This window comes from Syngnathus acus, chromosome 15 (assembly GCF_901709675.1).
Source record: "Syngnathus acus chromosome 15, fSynAcu1.2, whole genome shotgun sequence".
Taxonomy (NCBI): Eukaryota; Metazoa; Chordata; class Actinopteri; order Syngnathiformes; family Syngnathidae; genus Syngnathus; species Syngnathus acus.
The window spans coordinates 2,761,358-2,785,329 of record NC_051100.1 but is presented as its reverse complement, the minus strand read 5'-3'; the positions used below and the strand labels follow the sequence as shown (position 1 = coordinate 2,785,329).

At 43.2% G+C, this 23,972-nt stretch overlaps 2 protein-coding genes across 10 annotated transcripts in view; both read right to left on the bottom strand.

Annotated features, from left to right (window-relative positions):
- Window positions 1-11: 11 nt before the first annotated feature.
- ddx43 (DEAD (Asp-Glu-Ala-Asp) box polypeptide 43) lies at window positions 12-4,742 on the bottom strand. Its single transcript, XM_037271440.1, has 16 exons — window positions 4,457-4,742; window positions 3,987-4,042; window positions 3,666-3,783; window positions 3,436-3,588; window positions 3,079-3,160; window positions 2,831-2,990; window positions 2,615-2,733; window positions 2,431-2,541; window positions 2,149-2,290; window positions 1,958-2,058; window positions 1,738-1,825; window positions 1,485-1,612; window positions 1,236-1,345; window positions 918-1,056; window positions 757-844; window positions 12-691 (listed from the first exon to the last, which is right to left on the bottom strand). Exons 1-16 carry the CDS (start codon window positions 4,740-4,742, stop codon window positions 536-538), a joined length of 2,037 nt encoding a protein of 678 aa, XP_037127335.1. The 3' UTR covers window positions 12-535.
- A 1,128-nt stretch (window positions 4,743-5,870) lies between these two features.
- Window positions 5,871-23,972, bottom strand: part of kcnq5a (potassium voltage-gated channel, KQT-like subfamily, member 5a) — a 28,260-nt gene continuing 10,158 nt past the window's right edge. The window contains exons 2-17 of one of the 9 annotated variants that reach the window (XM_037271443.1): window positions 16,361-16,451; window positions 15,836-15,962; window positions 15,528-15,703; window positions 15,236-15,361; window positions 15,040-15,150; window positions 14,874-14,969; window positions 14,147-14,235; window positions 13,134-13,160; window positions 11,784-11,831; window positions 10,484-10,728; window positions 10,219-10,327; window positions 9,485-9,616; window positions 9,206-9,322; window positions 8,714-8,803; window positions 8,059-8,185; window positions 5,871-7,977 (exon numbers count right to left, since the gene is read on the bottom strand). In XM_037271443.1, the coding sequence (XP_037127338.1) occupies window positions 7,123-7,977; window positions 8,059-8,185; window positions 8,714-8,803; window positions 9,206-9,322; window positions 9,485-9,616; window positions 10,219-10,327; window positions 10,484-10,728; window positions 11,784-11,831; window positions 13,134-13,160; window positions 14,147-14,235; window positions 14,874-14,969; window positions 15,040-15,150; window positions 15,236-15,361; window positions 15,528-15,703; window positions 15,836-15,962; window positions 16,361-16,451 (2,566 nt within the window). In that variant the 3' untranslated portion in view covers window positions 5,871-7,122. Of the gene's footprint in view, window positions 7,978-8,058; window positions 8,186-8,713; window positions 8,804-9,205; window positions 9,323-9,484; window positions 9,617-10,218; window positions 10,328-10,483; window positions 10,729-11,783; window positions 11,832-13,133; window positions 13,161-13,820; window positions 13,916-14,146; window positions 14,236-14,873; window positions 14,970-15,039; window positions 15,151-15,235; window positions 15,362-15,527; window positions 15,704-15,835; window positions 15,963-16,360; window positions 16,452-23,972 lie in introns of all 9 variants that reach the window. The other 8 variants (XM_037271442.1, XM_037271445.1, XM_037271444.1 and 5 more) reach the window with 8 other exon arrangements.

The window sequence follows — 23,972 nt, the reverse complement described above, 5'->3', positions numbered from 1 at the left end:
TTGTGGTTCTTTGACATTTTGTATCTTTTGGGTGTAATACAGAAGGTCTGATTACAAAAAAGTAAAAACCGTAGAGGGTCCTTAAAATAAAATGAGCATAATCAAAACAAGAATTCTAGACCAAGTCAACAATGAGACCAAGATTTTGAGGCATCAAGACAATGCAAACATCTCAAGACCAAAACCAGAAAACAATTCAGCTTGACATTAATATCAGTCGGCAGCAGAGGGCGCTATTAGACCAAAATATCAGATTCATATGTTTCGCAACACCATGTTCAGTGGGGGCTTATACATAGCAAGTGAATAAAACGTGTCTTTATTGAACAGAATATCGACCGTGAACTGGTCAAGTTACAGACAAACCAATACTTGATATATTTAATATCTCAAATGACTTGGCCCATGTTTTCAAAATCAAATCTGGCACATATATATGTACACTTCTTTATATAACATATTAACCTCTCTAAACTGTACATACATACATTTCTCTGTGCTTGGAGAACTGACTCACTTGGAGAAAGAAGACTGATTAGAATCCCCAGTTTTGCCTGCGATCTCCGCCCCCACGTCGTCCATCACGTCCTCCGTCGCGACCGCCTCGACCTCGGGGACCCGCGAACATCTCCTTCTCCCTCTTGAACTTCTCGTATCTTTCTGCCATTTGCACTAGCTCCACGGGGACATCCTACAAGAGCCAGTCACATGGTGAGTTGTTTGTTACACCCAAGTCAAATGTCACTGTGAGCTAACCTGGCCCGATCGCTCCAGGATGGGAATCAGCTCCGGTGCCATCCTCCAGTTTTCTCTTGTTACCAGAGTAACGGAAGCTCCAGAGCGTCTGGATCACATAAACATTGCGTGGATTCTTTTTTTTATTTTTGAAAAGGCATTGGCATTTTTCCTGGCCTCACCCTGCTCGTCCGGTGCGGCCCACGCGGTGCACGTACTCTTCGATGTTTCGAGGGAAGTCGTAGTTTACCACGTGCGTGATGTCGTGGACGTCCAAGCCGCGAGACGCCAAGTCCGTGGCTACCAGGATACGAACCCGACCTATGGGGTGGCAAAATATAACACATTGAAATCAAACGTATTGTTATATTTAATGTCCTGTCCAACGTGCTTCTGTTGGCTTTGCTTTGACAGTGCAGCATTATACTGATTTACTCCATGAATCCATTTTGTAGTAGTACAGAAAATGGACGTTGCATTCTTGCTCTTCTGTGGTTCACCTTCTTTAAAGTCCTTAAGTGCCTCCTCCCGATCATATTGCTCCCGGTCGCCATGGAGACTCTGCACGGCCAGACCGTGAAGACACATGTCGCTGGCGAGATCATCGCAACTGCCAAGAGATGTTCACTGACAGTCTGGATCATTTTAGCCAAGCATTTATATGACGACAATATCAAGAGTATGATGACTTAGCCTTTAAATTTTTATACTTGAAAGCCTAGACTGAAACCTCTGTGTTCCAAACTTACATGATTTTCTTGCTGACAAAAATGATGACTTTATCCACCGGCAGCAGGTTCCCGATGAAGCCGAACAGGTAAGACTTCTTGTCTTCTTCGTGCATCACCAGCACAGTCTGCTGCACCGTGTCCACAGCCTGCCATGCACATGACCCGTTAATTCATGTTCTACTTATAATAGGATGCATTTTCTCTGTCCAATTTGGTACTATTTTTAATCCTAAAATAGATTGCTGGTTCTTGACATGTCATCCTCACTTACCGCCAAGTCCAAGGTGCCCACATAGACCATCATGGGATTCTTGAGATATGATTTGGCCAGACGTCTCACGCCTGCTGGCCAGGTGGCGCTGTAAAGAGTCACATGGTGCACTCAACGTGATTTGAAGAGATAAAGTAGCATCATCTCCTAGAAATGTATTTAATCCAAAACATTTTGCTGAGATTTCAGTGGATAAATAGACTGCAAATGCCCACGACACCTTGTCATGACAGTCTGCCTGTCGGGCCGGATGTCCAGCAGAATCTTCATGATCTGTGGCTCGAAGCCCATGTCCAGCATCCGATCTGCTTCATCCAGCACCTGTTTGAAGATGTTAGACAAGAATCATAAAGGAAAATAGCGACCTAAAATAGCGGCACTGCCCCCCAAAACAAACACAAACAAGCAAACCAAGTAGGTGATGGAGCTCAGACTGATGTACTCGTTCATTTGAAGATCGTTGAGTCGTCCCGGTGTAGCGATGACAATGTCCACGCCGCTCTTCACCAGGTTGATCTGGCCCCTTCTGTCTCCGCCGCCATAGATACAAATGCTGAGGGATGACAGACAGACAGACAGACAGGCACCACAAAACAAAGATAATTACACCAACACCTTACATGTTGCTCAGGAAAACAACATCAAAGTTATTGCAATAGAAGTTAATTTTACGGAGGGTCACTCCGTGGTCACCTTTTGTAGCCTTTGTAGCTATACTTGCTGCACTCTTCTTCAATCTGCAAGGCCAGTTCTCTGGTGGGAGTCAGCACCAGCATGCCAGGGCCTTGGCGCTCCGATCGAGGTCTACAAACACATATGTTGTCAAGTAATCGTTTATGAGCCTTAAAAAGAAGAACCAAATTCAAGCGATCCTCACATGGGCTGTCCGTCCATGTGGATGAATCCGGGCAACAGGTAAGCCAAAGTTTTGCCCGTTCCTGTCTGAGCGATGGCGATCAGGTCCTCCCCGCTAAGTAGCACAGGCCATGCCTGCGACTGATGAAAATAGCACATTCAGGAAATATGCAATTTGACTTGAAATTTTCGCAACAGTGTCGAACGCGACAGGCCATGGCTGGAGGCCAGTAGATACCTGGATGGGGGTCGGTTTAACAAAGCCGACTCGATGGATGTTGTCCATGATTTCCGGGTAAAGCTCAAAAGCCTCTAGAAAGCTCCGGCAGGGATAGGGGATGGGGCGTTTTTTCCCGCCGTCCACCAGGTCGTCCACAAAGATGTTGTTGTTCTCCTTCCTGGGGGGGGGGGGAAACATGAAAAAAAAATCAGCTACTGTGGAAAAAAACGACATCAATAACAACATAAAATTGTTTTAACGTTCACCTCCAATCATTGACTTCTTCAGCGGTGAGGAGGGCCACGCTTTCAGCCTCGGTGTAGAAATTCTTCTTCATGGGTGGCAGGTCTGCAAGATTATCACAGAGGGGGAAAAAAAAAAACAGCCTGACCAACTGACACAAAAACGTTCATATTTGTTTGAGTTTGTATCGAGTTTCATATTTCCTCTATATTTAATGTGCTTTATTTAAACAAATAGATTCAAAGATTTACAACTTTTGTCAAATCCAAATACAACTTGTGATTTGCTGTTGTTTTTTTTTAATAATAGGAATGAATATGAACTTGTATCTTGAAGTGGATTTGAATTAAGACTGAGGAGACTGTGTACCGATTCCTCACCTTTCCACTTCATCTCTTCATACTTGTGCATGTTTTCTCGAATGTTGTTCCAGTCTATGGACTTGTGGGTCGGGGCCACCTTAGCTGCATCTAACTGCGAGGTGGACCACACCGAACCACTTTCTGCATTCTCTCCTCCTCTTTTTCCATAGCCTCCTGAGACATTGATTGCATTAAACACCCTGTAAAGACTTTTTAAGTGGAAAATCAGAAGAGTCTCCTGAACTCACCGCCATAGAATCGAGGGTTCTCCTTGGCGAGCAACTCTTCTATCATTTCTTTGGCTTTCTCCTGGGTGGAAGGAGGTCCAAAGATGAGGACCTCCGCCTCATACTCACCGTCATTGATCTATGAAAATTTTTTGTTTAGGGCCCCATGAAGGTGCGTGCCAGGTCAGTATAATAGTAATTTAAGTATTGTTACATTTCCAATCAACAGTGGAGATAAATATAATGTGACAATTGTGACTTATGATACTCCTGGAAGTTGTGTGTGCTTTATTGTTAAATTGGTCCATAACAATTAACACAATTGACAACCTTTCAACTTGCCTTGATTCTCGCACCAGTATTCTCCTCCAATTCACGTTTTTTAGCCCCTCCGCGACCTTAAAACAGAAATAAAGCTGTTTAGTTGGACTTAAATTGATCAAAAGTGGTCAAAGGACACAAGACATGTTTAGCCAGTGGATGCTAATACCGCGACTGTCATGTGGCAATTAGCAATACTATAATTAAATTAAAAAAAAAAAAAAAAACAAGAAAAAAAAAAAACACACGCAATACAGGACACAACGGTGCCATGGACATCGTCTCACATGAGAAAATTCATAAAGGTTTTTAAATATATATATATATTTATTTCATACTCACCAGATATGCCACTCATTAATTAACCAATTATGTGCGGAATGCTTAGCCTAGTAGCTAACATGGCTAACTTTGCTATGGTGCCATTATAAAAACATAATGGCTTCGTCTATTGTTCAGTTGGTTAATTTTAAGTAAGAGCGAAAACCTACCAATTATTCTCCCAACGGAACATTTTTCCACGGTAATAGTGACGGGCGAATTAGACTTTTCAGACCCGAATTGGCGTCTTCCTTCGAGACCTCGTTCGTTGTTCCGCTGAAAAGAGCGACTTTGGCCCTCGCGTCTATGGCCGCCGCCATAATTATCGTCCACATGCTCATTAAAAGCTGCGAATTTGTAACTGTTCCGCACACCGAAAGCAATATTTCCTCTGGGGGTCTGTTTTGGTGGAGGTTTTAGTACGGGCTCGTTTTCGTCCTCTTCCCAGTCGGACATGATTAAATTGTGCTCCAAAAGTTGTCAGTCAAGATGATGCATTCAATGACCCTGCGGAATGTCACACTTCCGCCCTCATTTACATCCAATCGAGCACTTAAAAAAAAAAGAATATATATATCGGTTGTATTATTTGATTACTAGATTATCTTTTGTATTATTTGATGACTATCACTAATATAGTATATAATGTGCACGATATTATACACGTTATTATTGTTGTTTTTTATTTTTTATATTTCTGTTAGGTCCCAATAAAATAAAAAAACGTCACTGTAAAAACATTCACTTAAAATTTTTATTAAAGAGTATTTCATTTTGAAATCATTTTGGCTTTTTCTCATCCAGAGAATTAATGTGCACTTGTAATAAATTAATTTCAAAGTAAACATCGTGTTAACATTGTCGAGCTTTTTAAGGCCCGTTGTGTAATAGTAAACAATAAATTACCATTCAAGCAGTATAGCCAAAATGCATGAAAATACAATGCAAAAATCAGTGGAGACTGGAACAAGAGTTGAACAAACTTGATTGACAAATGATCCCCAAACTAAGCAGTGTGATATGAAAATAATATGGCATTCATTGGTAAACTACAGTACACAAACGAAAGAGTAGCGTTAAGTGATTAACAGATTCTTGAACACGATTTCTTTCTTTGTTAGTCAAAGTTTTCAATCACTACTCTCCAACATTAAGACACATTCAACTAGTGTGGTGTGTCACATTTTCAGGTGCCACAGACTCCACTGTGCTTTTTGTAAAGCATCATACCAGCAGCAACATATTGAAATACACTGGCCTGTTACAAAATTCTTGCTAACAAGAGAATATAATGGGCAGATTAAGGGAAGTCCATAACAAGTTAAATACATTTAAGACTAGTCAGTCTGGAAGCAATCTGAGACGAGAGCAACAGAACAGTTATTCACGATTTTGAAATATGAGGACGAGTTTGACGAGAATCATATTGGTTTGCCACAAAAGGGTTCAAATTGGCCTCCTATTGACAGATGATAACACACATCGGTGTTAAAACATAAAGCGCCATCCGAAATATCACATTTTCCAGTATGTTTACGTGCGCGTAATGTAAAATTATTCGGAGCGAGATCTTACTTATCCTCCTGTATATTTTCCTAATAAATGAATGACGTCAAACATGACAGCTTGGCATTAAGAACATGCGGCGTTAATAGCTAATATTACATTTTCTCATAATTTTGAATAAAAAAAAAAAAAAATCAAGACAAGTTTCAACTCAGAGCATGTACAGTAGGTAGCCGAATGAGCTGCTAGCAAGATTAGCATTCGTGCTATTGAGTTAACGACAGCATACCGCTACTTTACATATAAGACAACTACATCGCAGACAGCAGCAGACAATATGAGTTTATCGTATATTGGCAAGTCTAGGTTGAGTTGTGCGCCTTCAATGTAATATCATGTTGTGCCACACTGCCAGACAGTATTAAAATCAAGTGGAAAGTTACAGCGGAATTAAAAGCGAGGAGAAGAAGAGGCAGAGAAGTTCTCCGATTCAGCTCTAATAATAGTTGCTGTTCCCACCGAGAGAATACGAGTATTGTTACATATGGTTTTTATGTGTTACAGCTCAGTGTGCGAAGTAACAATTGTGTGATTTATAAACAAGAGTTCATTGGAATAACCTTTAAAGAAAGCAAATATGTATAAAAGAAATAAAAAAAGGTTACATGCTTACTGATTGGCCGGTCTGCATTTAAGTGGGTGTGGTTTACTAAACGGTCAATCGTCTTTATTTCATATATTGGGGCAACCAGCATCCAAATACAAGAGTTGTCAAAAGAAAAAGTTTCATTAAATGTAATCATAATCTTTAAAAAATCTAGAACCAAATTATAGTATAGAAAAATCAGTTGATATTGATACGATTGATCGATAGTGTCAATGGGAGACAACATGCAGTGCGTTCTTGTTCGTTCTTTTTGTTAGCGTTGCTAAACGCTAGTCCACAACCGGCAGCTCATTTGAGATTTTGTGACACCACAATGTGCTTGGCATACATTTGCCCACTTTCACACATGTACGACTCGCAAAACCGCTGTCGAGCAAAATTTCAGAATGAACAGGAAAGGCACTATAACTAAATTTGACTTTCTCTAAACCTTTCAATGGACATCTCAGGTTTAGGATGGTCCAGAAATTTCAGCTGAAAGCCAAATAGTGTATCCTTGCGAGTCTTTGTTTTGCCTACTAAGTACACCGCGTGAAACAAAGTTGATGAGAATGAACAAAATATAGCAAGACATTCACAAGCTAGGAAATAAGTCATTTCCTGTTAAAGAGGCCTCCTGAAGAGCGGCATACAGTAACTTTGTGTGTGCATCTGTTGGTGTCGTCAGGCCAGCTGGATATGCGGCGACTGATCAAGAAAGTCTGAACCCAGCACATCTTGCTCCACAGCTGGGTTCCTGTCAGAGTCTAAATGCTCACCGGGGGTCGCCGATGTGCGCTCGCAAATGAAGAGTCCGCTCCCGCTCCAGCCCTCGCCCCCGTGTCGATTGAGATTGTGCATGGAGAGAGACTTGGCAAGGGCGCCCCCCCAGTCGGGTGCCGCCGGGACGTCGCCCGGCGACAACATGAGCAAGGGGTCCACCTCCAGGCTCACGTGCCGCCTCCAGGTGGCGTCGGATTTTGAGCCGGGTTTCTCCCGTAGCTGCACGTAGCCCGTCTTCTCGCCGGGTCCCACCACGACGGAGGGGCCCGGGCCGCCCCTGTGTGCCACCACGCCATCCGACACGGGGCAGCGCAGGTGGGAGGGGTGCATGACGGGGGGCAACTGGAGGGTGAAGCCCCCCGCGGAAGGTGGAGGAGGAGGCAGGTCGGGGAAATGCGCCCGCCTGGTGCCGTTGGGGGTGACCAGCGTGGGGTAGGGGCTGTCAGGCGGCAGCAAGGGTGACGGGGACAGCGAGGCGGTGGACGGCGGGTAGGACGGAGGCGCAGAGTCCGGCGGACCCTCATCGCTGTCGGCCGGGGCCAGGATGAGCCGAAGACCCCTCGGGTGGGCGTTGCTGTCGCTTCCCTGCGGGGAAGGCGGGTCTCGGTCCAGGATGGAGGTCTGGTAGTCGGAGTCACGGTGGCGGTCCAGCTCGAAAAGCGGCAGCGAGGATAGGGCCAAAGCAGACGGACCACGCTGCAGGACATGGCGGTACACGTCCAGAAGGGAGTCTAATTTGGACTCGATGGAGGAAACCTGGAAGCGAGCGAGAGAACAATTTTACACAGAGAGCCAACCAGAAATGAAGAACCATGTTCCATGTTTTTGCCTCCTCACCTGCCTCTCCACTTTACATACACGGCCCAGCATGCTGACGCCATCGTGGGCATCTCCGTCCGGGTTCAGTTTGTCCCTCATCCTCTTATCCACGGCAATTTGGCCTTTGCCCAGGATTTGATCCACCCTGACGCACACAAATCCAAACACGTTGGTGTTACTTAACACATCGTCACAAAGTCGAGGCGACAGCAGACTTTCTTTTAAGTTGAAGAGCAAATCTAGATGCAAACCTGGTTAGTATCAAAAGGGGAGGTAAAAAAAAAAAGCACACATCATTGCGTTATTGCGGTCATAGTAACATTAAAAAAAACATCGAGATGTGAAGGTCATACAGTTGTCATCTTCACCCACAAATGTGCCTTTCCACAAATGAAGTAAAAGCACAAGTCCCAAGAAAAACACGCTAGCATTAACACAAAATCTAATCCCTATTGAATTCTCATGGCACACAGTATGTTGAGGTCAAATTGTACCGTTATAAAGTTTAAAAAAAGAACACAAAAAAAACATTTTCAAACACACCATTCCTATCCAACATGCGCACTGCAACCATCCGGCAAGGCAAAACGAACAAAATGACAGACAGACGAGAAAAAGCGAAAGAATTAAAAATCCAAATAATGACGATTTAAAAAAATAATAAAAAGGCAACCCTGAGGCTGAGCTCTTCTTCCTGTTGCCATAATTGTAATGCAGGGCGGGGGAGGACATGTTCCTGAGTCGACTACTCAAGTTGGCCTGTCTGGACACAGCAAAAACACCACACCTGCCGTTAAAATACATTACCGTTACAAATAATTACTTTTACAATTATCACAATAATCATATGCCATCTAAAAAGCTCTACAATAGCAAGCACAGCACAACTGGCCATTCCACACCTACACACTAATTCATGTTAGTCCAGTTATCCTACTCTTTGTCGCCATACAAATTATACAGCAAATCTATTACTGTGCTGGTGTACCTAATGTTATGGCCTTCGAGTCCATAAAATGGAATGATGGACATAGAATTAATAGCCTCTCTTACACTGGCCGTCAAAGAATGTTTTTCCGGGAAAACTAGGATGAATGGATTTCCTGGTAGTGACATTAGTGTCGTGTTAGTTGAGGGAATATCGGACGCGGTGAGCGGGTCTAACCCCGGAGTGGACGACTTCCTCCGGGCCTGATTGTAATACAAATGCAGGGACGGTGAGGAAAAGGTCTTGGCGTGTCGGCTGAGGGGTCTCGGAGCAGGACCTACAACCGTATCTAGTCTGAGGGAGACAAAAAAAAAAAAAAATCTGCATACAGCTGATCAAAAGCCTGACGAGAGCACACGCATATCAAGAGGGGTGTGTGAACTTTTTATATCCGCTGTGGAAGGAAGAAGAGAGCCCACATCCTGCAAAATGAAAGCGGCGGTTGATTTTTCCAACCTGGTCTGAAGGCTTTTGATGCGACACAGCATGTCCAGGTGTCCCGCAGAGTACTGCTCGATCACGTCTTTCACGTCGTACGGACGCAGCGTCTCCTTGAACTTCTTTTTGGCCACGTGGAAACTCATGATCCTGACCGACACACACATATGATTAAAGCGTGACGGTGACAATTCGAAACGTTACAGAGACTGTAACAACCGGCAAAAAACAGCAGATGGTAGCAGTTTCATAGCAGACTCCAGCTTCACCCTTTCCTCCCGAGCTTAACAAAGCAAACACTGTGTGAAAATCAACTTCACCAGAGGAAACCGAAGAAGCCTGGTACTCGAGTGTGTGACGCCAATAATATTGATGCGGGTAAGCCGATCTGCGCATTTGCTTCCCTTGCCCCTGCCCCATTCCCGATGGGCTCAGCAGTTGTCCGTCTTTCCTGCTGAGAGGTGACAGATGAGCCTCTGTTATAACAGTACCCACCGGGGAGAAGTTACCTCGGATCATAAACCCGACACCTTGGGAAAGCTTGGCCTCATGGTGGGGGGGGGGGGCAAGTGGTGGTATTTCAACACTCAGTCTACATTATAACAACCGTGGAAAGAATTTTTCCATCATTTCTGCAAGGGCGGCAAACATATCGGGATACGCCACTTGATCAATTAACCAATCAGCGAATCGAATTGGACGCACCCATCCATCTTTTTTTTTTTATAGTGCTAAGCACTTGACGGGCTCACCTGACAGCTCTGATGACGGCCTTAAGGGGAGCGGACAAGTCCTCGGCCGTGATGTCGCAGTGGCAGCCTCGCTCGTCCTGGGAATCTTCCGTGGTCATGCCAGCGTCCACTGAAAGACGAATAAACAAAGACGGCATTCATTAAAGTCTGCAGTCCTTCAGAAATAAGCAATTCACGCATTTGTGTCTGTCGGGTATTTTGACCTTTTTTATTTGTAGTGTTCAGGCAACTAATGTTACCAACGATTGAGTGGATGCTCGCTCACCGTCTGAAGCTGTGTTGCGCGTCTGGCTCTTGAGCCTGAGCGAGGGTCGGAACCGTGTGCGGTCATTGAAGCTCCAGCTCTTTTGCACTTTGGTGGGGCTTTGGCCAATTAGCTCACCACAGCCGCTCGCAGCCTCGTTGCCGGGGGAACAGCGCTGGCGGTCGTTAATAGACGCCTGGCGGCTCTTCACGCTCTGCCCCCGCGGGCTTGCCAAGCGGACTCGCTCCTTGAAGCTCAACTTTTGACTGCGTGGGTGAAGGGCCGAGATGGAATGAGGGGGATTCAAGGTAGAGAGCAGAAAATGAATGTTATGAAGTGCTCAAGTGTGTCCATCATAACAAGCGTCATCCAGCTGACATGCCCAAAACCAAAGTGACAAAGCCAGCTTGCTCACCAGGGAAATAACAAGACGCCATCAAACAATAATCTAATCCATAATCTAATCTACGCACAATTAATAAAAGTATTCTGCAGGATCATCGTCACACAAGTCATTCTGGAGCGCGACAAAGACAACAAACCTTACCCGCAAACTTCACCAAAACTTTCCATGAGACCTTGTCACACAAAACACCAAGGAGCTACAGAAAACAATTTCAAAGGACTTGGAAAATGCTCATGATGCAATTTAGAGTCTGTAGCTGAGATGCTAACAAGTGCTAAATGCGATTGAATCAAATTGGACCAGCATGCAACGAAGCAGGGCCAAGGACAAAAACAAACCAACAAATAATTTAAAAAAATAAATAAATAAATAAAACATATTAACAAATGAATATTTCAAGAAAGAAATTTGGATATTTCAGAGAACTGTCCAAACAAAATTTGGATGAAACGGGCATTAAAAGCAGGCATTGAGTCAATGAATAAGACTCGCCAATTTTGAAAAACTAAACTACTAAAACTCATTTTCTGCCAAGGAATGCAAGTAAATAATTAGAATTTGACATTTTCAGCAAAGTGCCATTGAAAAAAAAAAAACATTTTAGCATGAAAAAATATTGTGTTGAATGGATTTTACACACATTCCAGGAATAAACAAAAAATACCAATACTGTGGTCAAATCGAACGCTCGTCTAATACTATATTAGCGAAACACTATATAGCCACGCCGTCAAATCACGGACACAAATTTTCTGCGTAATTTACCATTAAACAAAAAAAAAAAAAATCTGCGGAATTCGTTTGAAATAAAAAGTATATTTCTCATTCATGCTATTAGTCGGTCATTCCCGCAATTTGTGGTGCGCTTGGCTTAGATTAGTTTCAGGACGGGGCAACCGGGATGCTGGGAAGTACCTCCTGTATTTCCTAGTATACCTTCGGAAGAATTTCCTGTGACCCTCACTAGAGTGCATGGGAAGAGGAAAACAATAAAAAAAGGTGTTGGGAGTGAAAATAACTCACACAGGCGCACACACACATTTGTACACATAAAGAATATTGGCGCAAACACAGTCAAGGTGTAAAGTCTTGTGTTGTCGTTGTGAGCCTCCATGTTAGCTTTCAGTGGTCATAAGGGAAATCATTTCCTCTTCAGTTCACAAAACTGGAGTCCGATTTAATAAACTGAGCCCCCACGGGTGGTAAGCTAGCAAGTAATCACTCGGTAGCTTCTGCGGGCACATGACTCAAGGTAGCATTTACGTTAGCACCCAACATAATCAATTGACAAGGCCATCACCCAAAAAAAAAAAAATCGAAGACAGCAAATGTCAACCAGCAGATTCCCTCCAATCACGAAGCAGAGAACAACATGGTCATAAAGCTGGCTAGCACTAAATAAAAAAAAGCCTTTTGGGCCCAAAAGGCGATTCATTTGTCTTTAGAAATAGCTCAAATAAAGCCCCCGGTGGTTAATGTCAAGTGAAACAGTAGAGTCGTGAAAACAAAATAAAATCTAAAAAGCCGCATCACAAGTGCAAATTGGGCTTTGGGAAAGCCTAATTAAAGCCAGGGATTTATGAGCGCTCGCCATGCTGGATGCGGATGTGGGCTGCCCTAATTAAACGTTTGGTTTGAGGATGACAAGCACTTTTGCTTGTGTCGCTTAACTGAGTGTAAAATAAATAAATAAATAAGTCAAATAAAACATTGAAATGCTTTCAGAAGCTGCTGGCTCAGCGGGACTCGGCCAAATGTTGCCAGAGCGTAAAAACTCAATCGGGCTTATTAAACTTTCTATTGGAAAGACACTTTCTCCACAGTTCAACTTGATTGATCTCAGGAGTTACGGTGCATTCACTGGCATGGCAAATAAAAACAAAACCTAGTGACTTGACTAAATGCAGATGACAATTTTTGCTGCCTTTTGATTGCACTTAAATATTTATGACTCATGAACATATATTGTATATGTATATTTAACATTTGCATATAATAATTATTATTATAAGAATAACAATAATACTTAGGATTCATGTCTGTCTGTCATTTCCGCTGACTTTTGTTCAATTTGATATCTGGGCATGTACTATTTACCCCTCCGGCTACTCAATACGTCCTTATCATTCACACACATGCTCCGCCTTCTTGATTTCAATACACCAATCAATCAAGCAGTTCGGGTCTAAACAAGTGTACATGCTCACAAGAATGTTGACTTGAGAAGCGAGAGAGTGTGTGTGTGTGCGTGTGTGTGGCACAAACCTGTATGCGGTCTCGCCCTGCTCTTTCCTTCAAAGGTTAGTGCGACGACGAAGATGAAAAATAAGAGACAAAGGGGAAGAGAGGTCAGTGTTCCAGAGGATTAATACGGGAGAACATTCAAGTTAGCGAGATGCGCTTGGGAAGCCAAGAAAGTTAACGCGTGCAAGCTGTAGCCATGCACAAGACGGAGATAATGTGAGGTATGAGGAGCTCAATGTGGAACATTTGCTGGCTACAATGACAAGCAAACAAAAGGAAAGAACGTCTGGCGTCAATGTGTGTCGTGCTTGGCTTTTCAGAAGCACCCATTCATTTATTAAAGCCAGTTGATATCATTTGTGAAGTACAGATTTCTTTTTTTAACTTGAGTATTCATTTTCTCTGATGACTTATGTAACATGGATTTGTGCACATGCTAGATGCGTAGCGTTGGTGCTTTATGATCTTTTTTTTTTCCAGTGCTTGGCCATCTTCTTTTGGATGGGCGTACATAAAGTGCGGTCAGTACTTTTTCCAGCTCTGGCTGTGCCTAATATTCTGGCCGGTGAGTGTGTGAGAATGGTACATGCCAGAGTGTGAAGGGTGAACAGATTGACGTGAGCCACAAAGATGATGGAGGAGAAAAAGGAATGTTTGAGTCCACAAGCAAGGAGGGGCGGGTTCAGGTTTGGGGGGGCTTCCACCTACTTGGCGGGGCTGCAGGTATGCAATGCCTTCAAATGAGGCTTCCAGGTTGCAACGGAAACCGAGTTCTCATCGGCAGCGTAACTACGCCAGACACACTACGTGCAGAGGAGGGGGATGAGTTATGATTGACAGGTCAAATGTAATCAAGGAGGGCAGAGGGGGGGGCATGGAGGAGTAGTGAGGAGGAACAAAGAGAAAAAGCTTTTTTAGTTTTTTTTTTTTTTTTAAGATAGGGCACTGTTGATGCAGTGTGTGTGTGTGTGTTTGTGTGTGGTTGACGGAAGGAAGTGGTGGTGATGGTGGAGGTGGGTGGGAGGGATACATGCCTGAGGGGGGGGAGGGCGCTTTGGTAGTGATACCATGTGGCGTGGAGGTAGGGACGAGCACCATCAGTGGAGTACAGACGCCAAGCTGCCTGGTGGGGGGGGGGACATGTATACACGTTTACACACACACACACACACACACACATAGGGGGAGCAATGAGACAAAGGTGGTGGTGAGGCAAAAGGGAAGGGCTGTGTTAGGACCAGCGGTCATTTTCTCTGCTACCAGCCAGCCCAAAAACACAGCGTAGAGATGAGATGTATAAAGTGTGTGTGTGTGTGTGTGTGTCATGGAGGTGTAATTGATAAATGAGCGCCGCCATCACATTTTAATTCGTACACTGGAATCTGCTCCCGAGGTTGCGTTCACCTGTTGGGGTTAAAGCTTGTCAAGTTACTGGAGGAGAAGAGGAAGAACGTGAACAAGAAGCAGAAGGAGGAGAAGAAGGAGAAACGTATGGTGTGTGTGATGTGACACATCACTGCAGCCTGGAGGTACATCTGTCCGGGGGCATGATCGCCATGGTAACAGCTCACGCCATTAATTACCAGCGACACACATACAGACACACACACACCTTCAGAGAACTTCACTGAGAGCTTGAGCAGAGGTGGAAACATGCAACTGTGTGACATTAAACACACAGTGGGGAATACACAAGAAGGTTGGTTCTGATCTTCAAGTGCTGCAAGAGAAGGGGGTGCAGAGTGTGTGTGTGTGTGTTACCTGGATGAGGCTGGCTGCAGGATTGCGTCTCTTTTCAAAGTGCTTCTGCCGATGTTGCTCCTGCACTTTTAGGGCAAAACCTGAACCCAGAATGCCCTGAAAGAAAAAAGACACAATGAACCAAACGAACAACGTACACAAAATGCGTCGTGTGTGCGTGTCTCACAGCAGGCAAGGCAAAGAAGGAGATTCCCAGGAGAGCAAAGCCGGCAGACAACAACCTCCCAGTCCAAGTTTGCGGCGTCTTATCACCGTAGCCGATGGTGGTTAGAGTGATCTGAAAGTTCAACAGTAAAGCGCCCGAGGCTCGAATCGTCTATTTTACAAAAATGCGAGCTGAGAACAGGCTGAGCGCTTCTCACCGTGCCCCACCAAAGAGCATCGGCATAGGTGGCAAAGTCCTTGTTTTCCTCTTTCTCCACCAGGTAGACAAGGAAGGAGGAGAAGATGAGCACCAGGAAGCCGATGTACCACGCTGTCACCAGCTCCTAAAACACGCACAACCGCAAAAGGCATCAAAAGATCGCATCGGGTGGTGACTTGTGGGAAAATATCCGGAAATTTCTCGCTGCTAACAAAATGGCGGAAAAGACTCACATTTGTTTAATTTCTTTCGTTTTATCATCTTATGGAAATCCGGCCCTGCCGTCGTACCTTGCTATGCGCGTAGACGACAGAGCCCAGCAGCTTCCAGGTCCCTCCCCGCCGGTCCATGCGCACCATGCGCACGATCTGGAGGAAGCGGAGGCTGCGCAGGGCCGAGGCGGCGAAGATGTTGCCCTGGCTGCCGGCGGAAACCACGGCGACGGAGGCGATCAGCACGATGATGTCTAGGGAAGGAGGAAAAGGTCAACCCTGGGCAATGCGTCACCTTCTGAAGTGTCGAGTCAACTCGACATTATTCATCTTTTGTTATTGCCTTCCAGAAAGCTACACGCACATAAAAATGCATTGCGTCATACCGATGATACAAAATGGCTTCCGGGCAAAGCGGAGGCGTCCTTGCCAGCCTCGGTAGCGACAGCAGCAGCCGGCGCTCCATATTCGGATGATGTACTCCAGACCAAACACGACGATCATCACAAACTCCTGCAAAAGAACACACGCCAACAACACTTCTTAGCGTTACGTCATGAAAACAATGCCTTTTTAGTTGAACAAAAAAGCTATTCTCCTGTTTTATGAATGGCAACAGGTGGACACACAGGTTGATTGTACCTTCTGCCATCTAGTGGTCGAGCATGTCATTGTTCTGGCATAGCTAAATGAACAAAGCCACATTATTTGGAGAGTAGGGAAGCAAATACTCGTTTTCAGACCGGTGAGGTGAAATCTGATATTTATCCTACGGCTTTAAACAATAAATGTCAATAGACTCTCAGCCTTTTCAATTTCGCATGGTTCATCAGTTGAGAACACACATCTGAATTAGTTGCGTGTGTGTGTGTGTGTTTGTGTGGGGGAGTGTGTGTGTGTGTGTGTCCTACCAGAATGAGAAGACAGTGCGAGGAGAATTCCTGGTGAGCAGGAATGGTGGAAAACACGGACAGCACCAAGCATCCAAACACCAGGATGAACCTGGGGAGACAAACACAACTCGGTTTTGCTAATTTTGCAATTTGTGACTATTTCTGAAACATAAAAAGAAACAGATAACGTTAGCTTATATATACGTGTATGATGTAAACCCTAAAAAGGAAAAGTAGGAAAGGAGGAATCTCTTAAAATCGGGAAAAAAAGATTTGAATTTAAGCCCATATCGCTTTACACACACATTTATCTCATTTAGACGAGACACACACGCACTCTTTGGCTTGAAGCAAAACACTTTGTAATCGGTGTAAAGAGTGTTAAGAACTTCCCTACACACTCCATAAATCATCGGGATGTGTGTGCGTTTGTGCGAGAATGTGGTATGCAAGAGCAGGTCACCGTTTTCCACACATTATCATCCTGACGTAGCGTATGTGTACGTACGTGCCGCCGCCTGAGCGTGCCAAGCTTGCAGGGCTTTTCAATCAAGGCGGCTGAGAGCGAGCGAGCGAATGGAAAGAAAGAATAAAAAAAAGATGCAACGATGGATGTGGAAGACAAAACAGGGCCAGATGAGATACTCGCTTTGAACCATAGGTTTTATACCCCCGCCTCCTAAAAATAAAAATAACTTGGAGATGTGGTCAAATAGCAAAAATCTCATTTCTTGGATTTTAAACGTTTCTGTGCTGGGATCAGCAGCTTGAGCTAAAGGAAAGTAGCAAAAAAAAAAAAAAATAATGCAAATATAGATAAATTAAATTAATTAGAGATGACAAAATACAAAGGTTGAAAAAAAAAAACCCCAAAGTATATATATTTTTTGACAGAAAAAAAAGCTAACTAAATGTAAAAGAAGACAAAACAAGTACATAGAAGATAATGAACAGGACAAGTTGTCGTCGGAGGAAGATGACAAAGAATGGAACGGAGCGGTCGCCAAGCCTTTCCATCACAACCGATCCTGTTTATGCACTCGAGCGCGGCGGCGATGATGGTGGTCGTAAAACTCGCGCCTTTTATTTCCCAGCAACGCCAAAACACAACGAGGCACATTTCCATCGCGCAAACTGCATCATAACTTGGATTCTGATAACAATCAAAAATGTTGTTTGATCTTTTTCTCATCTTTGTTTTCCTTTCTTCATTTTGGTTCGGTTTTTGTTGATCTTTCTTTTCCACCTTTGTTTCATCTTTGCTTACTTTTGTTACCTTTTAATGTTTTCTTTAGCTTTGTTTACCTTTTAGTATCTTGTTCTCATTTAGCATTTTTTTTGGGGTAGTCTATTTTTGTTATATATAAAAACATGTTTGTTATAAAAAAACATATTTAGATCTATTTATTTATTTAAATATTATTATTTATTACATATAAATAAACATATATTTACATATAAAAAACTAATATTACTGAACAGGAAACTAAGCAACATTCCAAAAGTACGGAAAAATATGGATGTGTGGGAAGGTTTTCATGAGTGGTGCTGATTGCCTCCAGTCCTGGTTGGCTGATGGCGGCATGACAGAAACATGACGTCCGCTCCAACGGTTGCGTGTCCAGAGTGCGTGTGACATATGGCTTTATCATGGAAGGCATCACGACAGACTACATCTGTTACAAAGATTGTGTGTGCGTGTGAGATGATCCGCTCGCACATCAACTGCTTTTATTAATTCCGTCTTGACACTCTCATGTCCGAAGAATTGAAAACATATGAGTCATACATACATTTTTTTGTGTAACACTTCAGCAAGCATCAAATCGGATTAATTGTTTTTTTTATCTTTTTTTCTACATGCAGAAAGTTGAAAAATTGACCTAAATTAAAAAATAAATCAAAATGCAGCTTTATCAATAATGTAATCACATGGTGAAAAATCACAATTTTGATTCGAAAAACAATTATCATCCACTCTAGCAACGATGTAATATCCACACTTTTGTTTGGCGCGACACATTGTGGTGATTCCCTGAAAGTAAACAAACAAAGCTAAGATAAACTGCTTCTCTCTAACACCAACAACGAGGGATGCTTTTCATTCCTAAAATATAAAGTCAAATGTAATCACGAGCCTTCCCCTCTGGGGCTAATCTGCAGAGTTGATGATTTGAGCGCTTTGGAAAAAAAGGAAAGCACTACGTAATGGAATATTAGTGGCTGTCGTGTCTGGCTTACTACTACTGTTACACACGCACACACTCGGACGCGCAGAGTCTGAGGACGGCGGTCTGGACAGCATCAACGGCGGCGGTCATCGCGCCGGTGTCTGGGTTATACACAGTTTAAAGTTCCCTTGGCAAGACACACAAAAACGGCAAATGGGAGCGTGTAAGCCAGCTTGTTTTACGCCACAAGTTTGGAGTCATTCAAGAACATTTTCCGTGAACCCATCCAACGCAACGGGATGCCGACACCACATCACACGTATGCAGAAAGAGGAAAAAAAGGGAAGCAAGCGAAATGTGGAAGTTGGCTAAAACGCCTTTCGTTCTGAGGACTTTCTGCGACGTGCCCAAAGTGTCTTGGTTAAGACGATTAATTAAGATTAAAAGCAGTCTAAAAGTGATTTGAAAAGTGTGGTCCGCTGATGTTATGTTAGCTCCCTCTAGTGGTGCATGATAGAATTACTGAATTAACTGTTCGAAGTCTACCAAACTGATTGGCTTAAATATACATTTTTTAAATTGATACACTGCATTTGTGAAGCAGAGTACATAGTGATCATATAGTATATACACATAACATGTACCTATTACCGTACATTTGTGGGCGGGGCCTAAATAAAAAGCCTCGTAACTTTCTTTAAGCCTGGATAGCGAACACTCAAATTTAGCCCCCTGCCTTTCATGAAGCTGTCATTCGCATTTTTTTACGATAATTATTAATAATAATAATAATCAGCTGCTGGAAGATCTCGAGTGGCATCTTGGCAGCTGCTTCTTCGTATCGGCCTCTCCCGTGCGGAGTGGCGCTGGTAAAGGATACACTTTCCCTTTTTAACTGCCCTACATTCCCGCAAAACACACACACACTTATAATGCTGCCTGGAGATGAGTGATGACCACACGATCACCTTAAAACTTCTCTTTGCTAAGCGCTCTACTTCCCGAGGGCCTACACTACGTAGTGAGGCTGTTTTTTTCCGTGAAGGTCTTAATGTTTGTGTGTGTGTGTTGGTCCCCGTCACGGCATCTGGAACTTATTCCCATTTCACCACCGTTTATGGTAGAGCCATCACCAGCAGGATGCATGGACATCTATGGTGCATCCCTCCTCCACACCCCCGAGGCTGACCGTGTTTAAGAGACTCCTAAGGTGGAGAGGCACGTCCGTCCAGAGTGGGGGTGGTGGTGGAGGAGACCGCGCAGAACCCATCAACGGGTCGCGGAGCTCGTTAGCAAACAGGTCAAAGATGGTCATCTTAAAATTCAATGGGGGTGCTGACCACTTGTGGGCGGGGCCTAAATAAAAAGCCTTGTAACTTTCTTTAAGCGAGGATAGCGAACACTCAAATTTAGCCCCCTGCCTTTCATTAAGCTGTCATTCGCATTTTTTTACGATAATTATTATTAATAATAATAATCAGCTGCTGGAAGATCTCGAGTGGCATCTTGCTGACCACTTGGGGGTTTGAACCTTGAATCACCACTGACTCATTTCTTTTGTTTGACTTTTGAGGCATGTTTTTGCTCTTCTTTCCTCAAACACCACCGAGCAGTAAAACCTACGAAATGCAGTCAGTTAAAAAAAAAAAAAAAGTTTCCCGCATGGTTTGCCCCTAAACGTATTGGCAAACGACGAGACACTTGTAAACATGCTAACACAAGCTAACCGCATACAAGGCTTTTAAATGGCTGTGTTGACGTCGCCTGTGCAGTGCGGTGGTTGAAGTTTTACATGCTAACATGCTAACACACTACATATACACAACTGTTAGATGGAAAACAAGCTTTCACTTAACATTTGACCAATTCTCAGCGTTCCAAAGCCTAATTTGTAATAGTACCTAAAATAGAACAAGGAATGTGAAATTTTGATAATGTTAGCATAGCATCTGTTAGCAGTTTAGGATTTTGGATCAATCTCCGAACTAATGTCTGTGTACTCTTAAACTCAATAGCACATCACTGAGGGACAATATATTCCGATTTATGGGTTCTCATAGGTTGTTAGCATGCTATATGTTAGCAGTAGACTGGGTTGAAAATCAAGGTATCAGGACACCTCCAAGCATGCTATAAGGAAGAAACCACAGACTCGACTTGACTTGCTGTCTATTTTGGGTGGTCCCACCATGGAGACCACTGCACTTAACATCAGACCCCCCGAGACAGCACAACGCTAAATGAGAAGATTTGTCTTGTCAACAAGGCCCTTTACACGGAGGTCGGTGTTTGTTTCAGATAGGGCCTATCCCAGCTGACTTTGGGCGAGAGACTTGATACACCCCGGACTGGTCGCCGGACTGGTCGCAGGGCACATATAGAGCACATAGACTCACAATGAAAAATATATTGCTGTATGAATAAAAAACATGAATTGCTTTGAGCTAAATTGGACTGCCCACTCAAAACAACCTATTTTCAGCAAGATAAATAAATAGGGTTTAAAGTATGCTGTAATTATTGATCCTCGGGGTATTGTGACAAAAGAATGGCCCAAATAAATCATTTGGAAAGTGTTTCAAATCTGCGGAAAAAAAAAAAAAAATTCTTTACAGCCCAAGAAGCACATCAGGGAGACAAAAATGTGTGCTTATGTTTACGATACACGGCTGGTGTCAGACTGCAAGACCACAGGGATGGGCTAACAGATGCTAAAATGAATTATTCTGGCACACAAGGCTAATTAGGTTGGGAGTTTGGTAACAAGTCATGCGTCACCGGGCCAAATAAAAGCCAGAGTCATTAGATGATGATGCCACGGTTATGCCTCACCATCCATCGCCCCCTGATGCCAATCAGCACAGAGAAAGTAACAAAAATGTCGCAGTGTTTGCCGTTTAAATGATGTCTCTTTCCTTTGAAAAACAATCTCAATGTCCACATGCCACCTTGAGGCCTCTGCGAGTAACCCGATCCGAGCCGGGGTCTTTTTGGACCTGCTTGCCTCTAAATATAAATCCCTGGCATCGAACGGGAAAACGGATCCATCCGCCTTTCCTCATTTGACACCGTGAACAAGTTGAAAAACAATCCTCAGAGTCGGACCCAAGATGGTCGATGAGACGTTCTCGTTTCCGTAATAGTTGGACTCGTTTATCAAAGTGATATTTTTATCACATTGATGAATGACTTTCGAAGGAGACTGGCCGCGGGATGGAAGAAGAGCTTCTTGATGAATTTCACGATCAATCTTTGGCTTTGTGCAGCAAGCTCCCATTTTACTGTATTATCATTCTGTGTGCGAGTGTGTGTTCCTGTTTTCCAATCTCTACGTAGCTCTATTCATGACACCCAATACATTTATCGTGAAGACATTTTAATCTTTGTGGGGACATATCAACTGGTCATCTTTCTATTTTTATATGGGGACATTTTGAATCTCAATATGTTTCAAAATCCCTAAATTCCCACTTATAGAAAATGTGTGTCTGTCTACCTCTAATTGTGCGGCACCACAAGTGACACTCAAACTTTGTGAGGACATTTCTCTTCATGTGGACATTTTAGCACTGTGTGGTTTTTTTTTGTCTTTCTATTTTTCCTATCTTTATTTTGGGAACATTTTAACAGTTCTTGTTTCATATGTGTGTCTCTGTTTTTGTCATTTAAGAAAAGGAACCCTATTGGACTATGTGTGTGTGTTTTCTAATCATTGTGTGGCAAAACATTTGACACAAATATTTTATTTTTGTCTATGTTTTCCATTTTAGGATCTTATTAGACTTTGTGTGCGTGTGTTCTTATCTTCCTATCATTTTGCGACATCCCACTTGACAAAAAATGCTTCAACTAGCTTCTTTAACCAAATTAGAGAAACAAAAAGGTACAAACGTGTGAGACGGAGATGCTGACGAGAGCAGCGATCAGGAGGAGGAAGAAGAAAGACTCCATTATGAGCCATTATGATTATCCGGGTCAACATTTATGAGTATTGATGCTTTCATTTGTGCTGGAGAGCGGAACAAGATGCTCAAGTCATAGCCACTGTATCTTTGAAATTACATTAGCAACCAAACAGCTTTTTTTTTTTTTTTTTTTTGGTAGTGTCATTTCTTCCAATTTCCTCTCCACATTCCATCACGCTGAAGGAAAACAAAAAAAAAATATTGCGAGCAAACCTATCTCTTGTGGTAAATAAACACGCAACTGCACGATTAATTTGCAGCATTGCAGATTGTTCTTTGGTGAATTTATTCCAGTTGAACCGTGCTTGTGAGTCAGATGTTGGCACGCGCCGCGGGAGCAAATGTGATTGACTTACACCGTGTGGGAGCGCAGTTCAATGTAAATCAATGAGACCTCGCAGACACTGCAGGAATGTGGCAGGATGGTGACGTCACGGGAATAAAAGGTCATTCTCAAGAATCGTAGTTTTTCTTTTTTATTGTTGCTTGTTTGGCACAGTAAAGCAAAAACTACTCAACGGATCTCTGTGGTGGAAGTTGGAACACAGGACAAAAAAAAAAAAAAGATTTGCATTCACATTGGGTGAGCGTGCAGCATTCTGCTATTTGTTATTCCATTAATATGGTGGATTCTTTCCCACAAATTGCTCATTGAATAATTCATGAAACTAAAGTTTGATGTAAACAATTAATCCATTTTGGATGGTAATTCAAAACATGTCCCTGCTGACTTGCACTACTTTAGACTAACAACAAAGGAGCAAGTTTAGTTTGGCCAGATGAGTGACTTTTCTGACTTTATTTTCGAAAAAAACCAACAAGTGACTTTAATTCTTGTTAAGTACGCGTGTCCAAACGTAAGTCATTGACGCCATGCATTGTTGAGATGCTTCGAAGGAACACACCGTATTCCCAAAGAGGGGACATGTTCTTAAAAGCACATCAAGTACAGACGGCCAGACGGAGAGTCCGAATAAGTACAAAAAGGAGGCCTGGAAATTGCTGCCCTGCTCCAAGGCTCCTCTGTCTTATCCACTATGCGCAGGACCTGATTTGATTGGATGATAATCCTGATGATTATGCGTAATCAAAGCGCTAACGACTAGCTCTCTCGCGACACGATGCTCTGGTTGGCGTCACATGACGTGGAAAATAGTTTTTTTTCCGCTTTCAACATTCATTACTGTCTAATAAATGACTCAAATAAAACTCGTCAGCCTTTGATGACGTGTGATCATATTTTTTTTTTCATTTGTTTTCCACCGTTGAAGGCTACTTGAGGTGTTTTATTATTTCTACATTTTACAACTGGCGACATATTGGTTCACGTGCCTGTTTTGAATCTGTCGAGAGTTCGAAAAACTGTTTTCTGCAGGTTCTTTGCAGCCAATCAATGGACTTTAAATGTGATGCTGTCATAGTCGTAAACAAATTGATGAGTTGCCTGAAAAAAAAAAACCTTTTACCTTGTCAAATTGATGCAGATAAATACGT